This window comes from Euphorbia lathyris, chromosome 7, assembly GCF_963576675.1.
Source record: "Euphorbia lathyris chromosome 7, ddEupLath1.1, whole genome shotgun sequence".
Lineage (NCBI taxonomy): Eukaryota > Viridiplantae > Streptophyta > Magnoliopsida > Malpighiales > Euphorbiaceae > Euphorbia > Euphorbia lathyris.
The window spans coordinates 25,221,824-25,232,841 of NC_088916.1; the positions used below are offsets into that span (position 1 = coordinate 25,221,824).

General features: G+C 35.8%; 1 protein-coding gene across 1 annotated transcript; it reads right to left on the bottom strand.

Moving 5' to 3' along the window:
- Window positions 1-5,219: 5,219 nt before the first annotated feature.
- Window positions 5,220-8,182, bottom strand: LOC136234919 (uncharacterized). The gene is made up of 4 exons (XM_066024413.1): window positions 7,843-8,182; window positions 7,655-7,760; window positions 5,541-5,689; window positions 5,220-5,448 (listed from the first exon to the last, which is right to left on the bottom strand). The coding sequence occupies exons 1-4, from the start codon at window positions 7,981-7,983 to the stop codon at window positions 5,353-5,355; spliced, it is 492 nt and encodes a 163-aa protein (XP_065880485.1). The 5' UTR covers window positions 7,984-8,182; the 3' UTR covers window positions 5,220-5,352.
- Between the last annotated feature and the right edge of the window lie 2,836 nt (window positions 8,183-11,018).

Sequence of the window (11,018 nt, forward strand, 5' to 3'; positions counted from 1 at the left end):
TCTCTAAAAGGTCAGAAACGACCATATTCATTATATACAAGGTATTTTAGTCACGCGTGTTTGGTGAGACTAAAATATCATTACAATGACTTATGGTTTTAGATAAAAAAAAAATTTAAATTTGAATATATATTTTAATCTCCCTTTGAAATGTTTTCACGATCAAATTAATTGCAATACATGCTTCTTATATCAATGTTAGACTCGGACTGAATCGGTTGAATCAGGAACTGATTAGATCTCCGGTTTGAGTCTTTATAAATTTATGAATCTTCAACGATCCATCTTGAACCAGGTCGATCCGAGACCCAGCTGTTTAATCGAGAACCGAGATGACCTCAGTTTTATTTTATTTTTAATTAAAATAAAAGAAAAAGAAAAACTGTAACTAGACCATGCCATGGGCCGATGAGCCCGCCTGGCCGGGCCCGGGCCCATGCCCATTTAGCCGGGCCTGGACACATAAAATTAGTGTCAGGCCCGGTCCGGCCCAAGCCCGAATAAGCCCGTCTAAAAAATGGGCGGGCTTGGGCTATATAAATACCCGTCGGGCCTGGCCCGGCCCGGCCCGTTATCTATATATACATTTATAAATTTAATATTTATTTAAATGTCTCATATATATACTCTCTAACTCTATCTATTTTTTATTGTTATGTTGTAATTTTATTTTGAATTTACCTATTAGTTTATTATAATTTTCTAAGACTTATTAACTATTATGTTTATTATTTTTAAAAAAGTGAGTATTTTATTTTAATTGAATTTTTTTTTAATATAGATATGGACTTGGGCGGGCGGGCTTGGGATTCCTTTTTTAGGCCCGAGCCCGCCTCTAATTAGTGTGGGCTTGGGCTGGGCTTGGGCTTATCAGGTTTTATCACAAGCCCGACAGGCCTAGACCGAGCCCGGCCCAGCCCGGCCCATGCCAATGTCTACTTGTAACCTATTGATAGGAGAGAGTGTACCCAAATATCGGGGCACGATATCCCTTAAGACCACATGACTAGTGATTCGCTGGATAAGGTGTGATCACGACAACGATTGGATCCTTGATTGGGTCTAGTGAATCTTCATTGGAATCTTATGTTTTGTTCCTTTGTTTTAGTTTTTTTATTCTGTAAAGGAGTTAGTTTTGTATTTTGTCGAAAGGTAGTTATGTACTTTGATGAAAAGTAATTTGTGTACTTTGATGGAAATTAATTTCTATACTTTGATGAAAAGTAATTCTATTTCGGCTTGTTTTCCCTTGAAAATTTTATGACTGAGTCATTCCCGAGTTATGTTTCGATATGTGCTATGATTTTGTGTTAATCGAATAGACGTAGATGCAAACCTCAAAGAGTTCAAATTCGTATATTCTTTCAAGAGGGTTTTGTTAAAGTCTTTTTGACCAAAGATTGTGATCAAAATCATTGTAGCATGCATGAGACTGACCTTTAATGTAATATAAGGGAGCTTTAACAAATGCACTAAAAAGTCTTAGTGTAGATAAAGAAATGATGCAATTTTTGTTATTTGTTTTCGACTATCTTAGAAGATAGGAAGTTGAAATAATAATTGCAATCAAATTTTTTTATCTAAATAGTATAAGACACCCTTCATTAGTAGAATTTTTGGAGTGCATTGGCATTCCAAGTCCGAGAGACTGGCGTATCGTCCAATTCTTTTAATCTATACGTGTGAAGGTTGACACATTCTAATATTTTATACGAGCTTTCCCGTCCTACTCCCAGTTTGTCCTTATCTTTCTTGGATTGGGATGCCTTTATGCTGCACATCAGGAGGTCCCCTAAGAAGAATTTTTGTGGCTTGACTTTCTTGTTCTAGACGAATTTGATGTTCTGTCTATATGCCTTCATGCATGTTTTCTCTTCGCCCTTCGAGGAGATCTAACTGATGTCTCATGTTGGTCTCGTTGTTTGCTTCGGAGTAGAAAGTTTGTCGAGGCCTGGAAGCCCCTATCTCTACTAAGATGAAGGCTTCAATCTCGTATATGAGTGAAAAAGGTGTCTCCCCCGTGGCTGTTCGGGCTCTTGTAAGCACATAATATAATGTGCAACTGTTTATGCCAGGTGGAGTCAAGTCTTTCCTACCTTTTGTTGAGGCCTTGGACAATGGTTCTATTGGTCACCTCCGTTATTCTGTTTGTTTGTGGGTGCGAGATCGATAAAAGATGGAGTTTGATCTGTAGATTTTTGCAGTAAGTTTTGAAAGTTGTGCAGTCGAACTATTTCTCATTGTTGGTGATTATGGTGTGGGTACATGAAACTGCTCAGGATTTTCTTATTGGTGAAGTTGGTGATCTAGGTAGTGGTGATGATCGAAGCCGATTCTACTTCCACCCATTTGGTGAAGTGATCCACTGCGATGATTAAGTATTTCCGTTGATGAGATACTTCGGAGAAGGAAGACCCGAATTTTGGGGTCGTTTGAGAATAATGTTCTGACCTAGGATGGGAGAGTGATTACTACTTGTTTGATGGTTATCTAATGAAGGGAAGTAAACTTTTCTTGCCTTGTATTTCAATCCAGGAAAGAGTGGTTTAGGATTTGCATGGAGAAAATTTAGTCAGGAATTTCGGTAAAGACAAGACTTATGATGTCGTGACCTCGCATTACTATTGGCCCAAGATGAGGAGTGATGTCACTTACTTGGTGGAGAGGTGTTATATTTGTCAAACCTCCAAAGGACATGCTAACTCTATATGCCGTTACCGGTTCCGGACACCATTTGGAAAGATCTCTCCATGGGTTATGTGTTGGGACTACCAAGAACTCAAAGGAGAATGAATTCTATTTTTGTGGAAATTGATCGATTTTCGAAGATGGCACACTTCTTTCCATGTAGAAAAACAAATGACTCATCGTCCATTGCTAAGCTTTTCTTCTAGGAGATCGTGAGGTTATATGAGGTTCTTAGTCACTTTTGGGGAACTCATTGGCATTGTTTGATACCTCCTTGAATTTTAGCACCATCGTCCAAACTCAAACCGATGCCCAAACAAAAATTGTGAACTAGACTTTGGATAATCTTTTGAGAAGCAAATGCAAAGACAAACCAATATATTAGAATTCGTGGTTGTTCAACCAGAGTTTTCACACAATGGGCCACCCATTCGAGATTATAAGAATCGCCTTTTGAGGTAGTCTACACTAAAGCTCATAATCATACCTTTGACCTTGTGACATTCCCTAAAGTAGAGAATGTTAGTTCACCCGCCAACAAACTAGCCTAAAAGATTCAACAAATGCATGAGGAGGTCAAAGCGAGACTAAAGGAGAAGAATGCCAAGTTGAAAGCCAAAGTGGATGAGCACTAAAAGGATATACAATTTGAAGTAGGGGTTGACATTATGGTATATTTGAGCAAAGAATAGCCAGCAAGCGCACCTAGTAGTAAGCTCTGACCTAAGAATTATGGTACGTTCGAGATTGTGAAGAAGTTGAGCCCGAACACTTATCATGTGACACTTTTGAATTTGTTGAAAAAGACTTCTTCGTCGTTCAATGTGAAAGATTTGAACTCGTTCAAGTCGGATGCTCCTCTTAGCTATCTTACACAAGGATTGTGATACAACTCACTTCAAGAGGAGGAGACTGATGAGGACATCAAGTTGATTACAACAAATAAAGCCAAAAAATGTTAGAAAGTTTCAGTAGTTAATATTTGCTAAAGGCGTGACTGTTTTATTTGAGATTAAGATAAACAAAGATTAGAAACAACCATCAGTTTTTGCTAAGGCGTGGGCACTTGGTTTTCGAGCTCGACACTTCTTTTTAGTTAAATTGTTTTTTAGTCATCCTTTCCTTTACTTTTTTGCTTTTCACTATTTTAACTCTCCTTTTTTATTGTCTTATTACTTTTAGTCGCATTTTATGTAATTTTTGTTTTAGGGTTAAAAATATATGAAAACATATGTAGCCATCTTTTATCTTTATATAATCAATTTCACATTTTTTTTCTTATCGAGAGTTAGGGTTTATATATTTGAATTGGGGATTTTACAATTTCTTCAAATTCGGCTTGTAAAATTTAGAGTTTTGAACTCCTCCAAATTTAGCTTGAAAATTCTACCATGTTTAAGATCAAAACCTTTATTGTTTTCTTTCTCTCAACCAATCAAAACCTTTACTGTTTTCTTTCTCTCAGGCTCTCTTTCGATGAAAATGAATAGTAAAATGCTAACAATTTCAAAATTTGCTTCTCTTAATTTTACATATACATTCATTTTATCATGTAAAATATTCATATTTCTTATATGTCATAAATGACTAGCATTCATGTAAGCATCATTTAGTTACATAGTTACTATTTATAGTCAGTATTCATTTATACAGTTACTATTCACATATACTGTACTACTGAAAAAAAAAAAAAAACACCTCCAATTTCAGTTCTAACTAGACCTGTTCATGGGTTGGGCCGGACTGGGCTCAGACCGGGTTTTACACTAAAATCCTTTGTCCAGGCCCAACCCAACCCGCATCTTTTAAAAATTGGGCTCGGGCCGGGCTTAGTCCAAGCAGAAAACCTAAATCCCAGGCCCAGTCTGACCCGCCCAAATTTTTTCTTAAATTATAATTTATTATAAAATTTAATGGTAAATTATATCTTAATATATAAAATCCTCACAATTTCTGTAAAAACATATAACTATATAATAAAATTATAATCCCAGTCCATAAAAATCTATAAAATAGAATTCACAAAAATGTCAAACGCAAGTCTAAGTTATTAATGGTATATAAGTTATTAACTACCAAGTCCTGAGTCTAAATGAAGAATTATATTGGTATCGATACAAAGTACATTTTATTTAAAAAATTATAATTCAGTTATTAAATTTATCTTATTAATTTTTTTAAAACTTAATAATTTAATATTAACTTAATTATATTATATATTCGGGCCAGGCCGGGCTGATGCTGGGTTTTAAAACAAATCCCAAACCCAACTCATCTAGTGTTCGGGTTTAAACGGGCTTTGGCCGGGCCAGGCCAACTACACAAAATGTATGTCCAAGTCCAATACATAACGAGCGGGCCTGGATGGATTGGGCGGGCCAATGGGCCGATGAACAGGTATAAGTTCTAACTAAATAGTATTTTAAATTTTTATGCTTTTTCTACCTATTAAATAGGTGGTCAACGATCATTTTATGTAGTCAACAGTATATTCCTGATTGCACCACCATCCAAAACTCAACACACAAAAATTAATGGAAAATAACTTATGTGATAATAGAAAGTCAATGTTTGCAATATAACTAGGTAACAAAACTGTGCCTGGAGCTACAAACTAGCTCTTCAAATGTCAATCAAAGTAAGAATGAGTACAACCATTCCTTCCTATTCCTGTTTGTTATGAGACAGTCTTGCCCGGTGTCTGAGTTCAGCTCGTTTCCATCTCACAATAAGGTAACACAAGTTAGACAGTGTATTTATCTGCATACAACAAAATCATCGGTTACGGTTAAGAATACATAACCAAAAATCAGTAATAAAAAAGAATAGAATGGCTGCCTGCAATTATTTACCAACACAATTATTGCGATGATGAGAAGAGGCCCGGACCAGAGTGTCGAAAGAAAGACTCCGTGTGGGTCGAAATAATTCTGCCTTGAAAAGCTCTTCCAGTTGTCAGCCAGAACTTTATTCAGCCTTTCAGCAAAGTATACACCACCCACTACATGTCATCATTGACTACACAAGATTAGATATTCAAACATAAGCGCTTTTTCTTATGTGTGCGTGAAAAACAGGACTTATGGTTATATTCATTTGCTGCTAACAACAAACACACAAGCCCAAACACGTTTGACATGGGTGAGAATGAGATGAATCATATCCTACTCATAAATTGTGAGTGGCAAGGAGAGGTCAATCGGCTAGTATTCCAAATTTCAAATTGATTCAAGAAATCTTCCACCAAATATCAGCTTTATATAGATTTTACTGGAATTTATGCATGAGAATTTTTATGCTACTTATCTAAAATCATCAAATTACAAATTGAAGAAGTATGAAGAATCAAGGAGAAGATAATACAAGCTCCTAACTATAGTTTCTGCCTGAAAGCATTGAGATAGAGTTGGTTGCCTAGTTTAACAGTAGCAAGTGAATAATCAGAAGTAATTTAAGATTAATATCTCATGTTCATAAATTCAAGTTATAAAAAGGACATGCTTGAATTCTCCAAGAGAGATAATTTCATGTAGCAACTGAAGAAATACTATAATGTATTGGAGATTTCTTTTTCCTAGATCAATCCAAATAATTACATCATGGTGGATCTCTCAGTCACATGAAACCTGTATAGCTTCATCCTAATAGAATTACATTTGAATTCAAAGTACAACACCTAGGAGAGACCATAACCTACAACAGAAACCGCTTCCCTTAACTGGGACACACAAGGGAAAATTGTCACTTTCAGAACCCCTTCCTTCCCATATCTTCTTCATGCGAGAACATGACTGATAGAGAAGAGATCATGCTAATTCTACAGTCACAGTTGATCAAATGCCCACACAGCCTAAAGAATAAGAGGTTACACAAGCAAGAAGCACCAAGGGAGGCACTTTCTGTTATAATGGGAATTTGACAGGGCAGTTGGTTATTGACAGGGGAAGTGAGGGAAAGAATTAGCTATTACTCATGATGAGCTGTAAGGGAGGCACTTTCTGTTATATAGTGTTTCTGTTTTGGGAGAAGGGGCAGATTAATTCTCGGGTATCTTTTATGCATTGTTTTGTAACCTTCCTATGGGGGTTGATTTTTTTCTATCCAATTTTGTTCATCTTATTCATTATAAAGATGTCCAATCTTTCCTCTGCTTTATTTTTGTATTGTTTATTATTTCTGTATTCTGTTTCTATCATGTGAGAACATGACTGAGAGAGCTAGGAAATTACAAAATTCAGTTTTCCTTTTTCGGAAAACTTAAACATATATGTTTGCAGGTCTACTTCACTAACAGAAGCAAGATCTTTCATGGAACAAAACATTATAAGCTACAATGAAAGCCTTATCTTACATAAATTTCTGCATATGGCATATTAGATATAGTGATGATCAATTACAATTTGACAATACAAGGTCAAGCATATCATCAATAACACAATTTTATAACCATAGCAAGCAAAAGATTTATCAAATACAACAAATGGATCTATTCTTCGTTCATGCATAAGCACACAAACGAATGCACATACTTGAGAAAATATAATGCCATAAGTCCTCGAAGCAAAAGACGACCCACAGCACAAGGAAATACTCCACTAATTATAAGGAAAAAACAGAGGCACCACTTAAGACCCTTTTGGAGGAGCACAGCATTCAATCAATTTCTATTCCTAACTACATAACTCCCAAAAATACTCAGGGAAAGGGTTGTAGTTTTTAGGCAATGAGCAAACAAAAACATCCGATTTTCCACCAGTCAATCGCCTATAAGTTGGCTTTAGAAAATGGAGGTATTACAAAACAATTCAAACATATTACTACCTAAGTTTCTGGTACATCTCAAACCCATCAATTATTCAATTCCTATAATGCAAATCGTAAGCAAGGAACTGAAATTTCCCCAAGGAAACACGTTGAATGTATGCATTATATATTAGGGAGAAAAGAGAAGAGGGGAACAACTTACAAGCTAGAAGAAACAGGCACATCTGGAAGTTGATATGTTTTCTTGAAAATATGGCTACTATCAGCAATGAAAATTGAAATGCTAGTAAACCCATTAACCATGGCTCCTGTTATATTTGACAATTAAAAAAACCGAATCAATTGAAGGTCGGACCGAAATGAAGAGCTAAGTTAAGATTTTGAGTGTACCGTCCAGTCGATAGCATGAAAGAAACCCAAGAAATTTTCGTATGCGGGTCGAAGGCCGGAGCGGAATTCAGAAGAGAGTTTCTGGAAGAGATCTGACATTTGATCCATGTGCTCTTCCATTGCGGATCTTAGGTCCTCCATGGTTATTGCGTTGTTTAAGCTAATGAGATTGAATAATCAGTAGTAATCGATTGATTTGCGAACTTGAGCTATTTCCTAGACGAAGAAGAAGAAGCAGCAGCAGCAGCAGAAGAAGAAGAAGAAGAAGAGGGTTTCAGTCTGAGAGAGTGGAAGAAGGTCTTTTCGTACTTTCTCATTTACTCTGGAGCTTCCTCTTTGCCAGGTCACCATCTTTATGGTAATTTATTTTACAAATATCAAATTTATTACTATTTTATTTATTTATAATGCTTAATACATCAATCAATTATTTACCAAAAAATATACATCAATCATGAACTTTAAAAAAAAAAAAAAAATCTTGATTACCACCCTAATTTTCAAATTATGTCGAATAGCTCATTTAACTTGTTTAAAACACAATCAATTGATTTCTTAGTTTAATACAATATAAACTGCGCAACGCACACAAGCATGAACATTTCTTTCGTCTACAATATTAGAAGGAATAAATATAACAACTTGAATTCTAAAATTTCTTGTCTTTCTAAAAAATCTCTAAACAACAATGGTAATAATTTCTTCATGTTTCTTTTCTTCTCTTTTTTTATGAGTTTAGTCTCTTCAAATCGTTTCTTCTGTTAGTTTATTTATTCTCTTCTTTTCTTTTCTAATTTGATTGTTTGTTATACATTATTGAGTTTATTCTCTTGAAATTGTATTTTCTATTAGTTGAACACTTATTTTTTCTACGTTCGATGACTAAGAAGATTGGAAGAGTTTTAACAGTAAAGTTTCATATACCTTTTACTTCTCACTAGACGTTTGGTATTTGATTGAGACGGTGATAGGAATTATTCAACAAGAATTGAGAGAAAGAGTCGAGAGAATTAAAAGTGTATATTTCCTCTTATCTTTGTGGTAAACATTACAGTTGCTTATATACAGGGGTAAGATAGACATTTCACACTAACTAAAATAAGCGCCAAATTCTGTTAGGAATTGACAGCATGGATTGACAGCACAATTGCTGTGTGATCTGTTTCAACACCCCCTCTTCACAACTGCAATTATTCTGTAAAAAAAACTTCACTTTTTGACTTTATTTATCTGCTCTAATTGAATTATGCCCATCTTCTCAATTGCTGGTAGCATCTGCTTGTAATTGAGTGGCTTAGTTAACAAATCAGTAAGTTGATTTCCTGAGTCTACAAATGGAGTGCTCAGCAGTCCACTTTGTATGTGTTCTCTTACTATATGACAGTCAATGTCTAGATGCTTAGTCCTTTCATGAAAGATAGGATTCTCAACAATGTGTATTGCTGCTGTGTTGTCACAATACAAAGGTATTGCTTTTCTACTGCTAGCTGTAATTCTTTCAGTAAGTATGTGATCCATTTAACTTCACAAGAGGCTGTTGCCATTGCCCTATACTCTGCCTCTGCAGATGACTTACTTACAGTAGGTTGCTTTTTGGCCTTTTAAGAGATGAGAGAATCTCCCAAGAAAATACAATACCCACCCACTGATCTTCTAGTTTCCTTACATCTTGCCCACTCAGCATCACTAAAGCCCTTCATCCTCAAATTTTCTATTTGTATTTGATCATCATAATCATTCTTACAAAATGCCATTAAAGCAATATTAGATTGCTTTGGATATAACAATCCCATAGCTGTTGTACCTTTCATGTATTTCAAAACGTGTAGTGCTGTATTGAAATATACCTGTGTAGGTTTTTGTAAAAACGGACTCAATTATTGTGTTGAATAGCTAATGTATGGTCTAGTGAATCCCAAGTATAATAGCTTCCCTATTATTCTTATGTATTGATCACTATTAGTGATTTGTGGACTGTCTTTCAGGAAATCCACCACATTTGGCAAAGGACTTTCAACTGCTTCAGCATTGTGTAGTCCTGCCTCCTTGATCATGTCAACTATGTATTTTTGTTGAGACAAAACAAAGCCTCTTTCTGATCTTGCTAACTCTACTCCCAAAAAGTATTTAGCAATTCCCAGATCCTTAATCGTGAATGCCTTATCCAGTGCCCTCTTCACTTCTTCAATCATTTTTGTTGAAGTTCCAGTCATAAGAACATCATCTACATAGACAACCAGCATAATCAAGTCTTCACCAACCCTCTTAGTGAACATACAATAGTCATGAATAGATCTATGAAAACCCATGTTCACAAGAGTATCTGTGAACATCTTGTTCCACTGTCTCCCAACTTGTTTCAAGCCATAAATTGACTTTCTTAACCTGCAAACTTCTCATGGCTTGGCATTGTAACCTTCTGGTGGCTCCATGTAGAGTTCCTCCTCAATGTAACCATGCAAATAAGCATTGGTTACATCAATCTGGTAAATTTCCCATTGAAAGTTTGCAGCTAAAGCAATAAGCATCCTTACTGTGACTACTTTTGCCACTGGTGCAAAACTGTCATGATAATCAATGCCTAAATTCTGATTGTACCCTTTTGCCACTAATCTTGCCTTGTACTTATCCAAGCTCCCATCTGACTTTACACTTCACCTTTAGTACCCACATGGAAGAAATTGCCTTATTGCCTGCTGGCAATTTGCACATACTCCATGTCTCATTCTTCTCTAATGCTTCTATCTCCATCTTCATAGCATGTACCCAATTTGTATCTTTGCTAGCTTCAACATATGAACTAGGTTCTGGTATATTGGATACATTGAGCAAAAAAACAGCATGGTTGTCACTAAAATCCGGCATCTCCATCCTCTGTTTACTAGGACCAGCATTAGTAGTGATTTTGGCAACAAAATCTGATGTCCATGCTGGTGGTTTAGTGCTCCTACTGGATCTTCTCAACACTGGTTGCTAAATGTTTTCATGAACTTCCTGAGGAAGAATTACTTCATCTTCTGGTGTCTCTTCCACTGTTGGAGTTATGTTTTCTTCTTGAGGATGCACACCATTCTCCTCTCTGTATGCAAACTCCCCTACTTCTGGTATGGGAATTAAAAATTCCTCAGCTCCAACACTATTATTAGTACTAGATTCATCATTTTATTCTTCTAAAC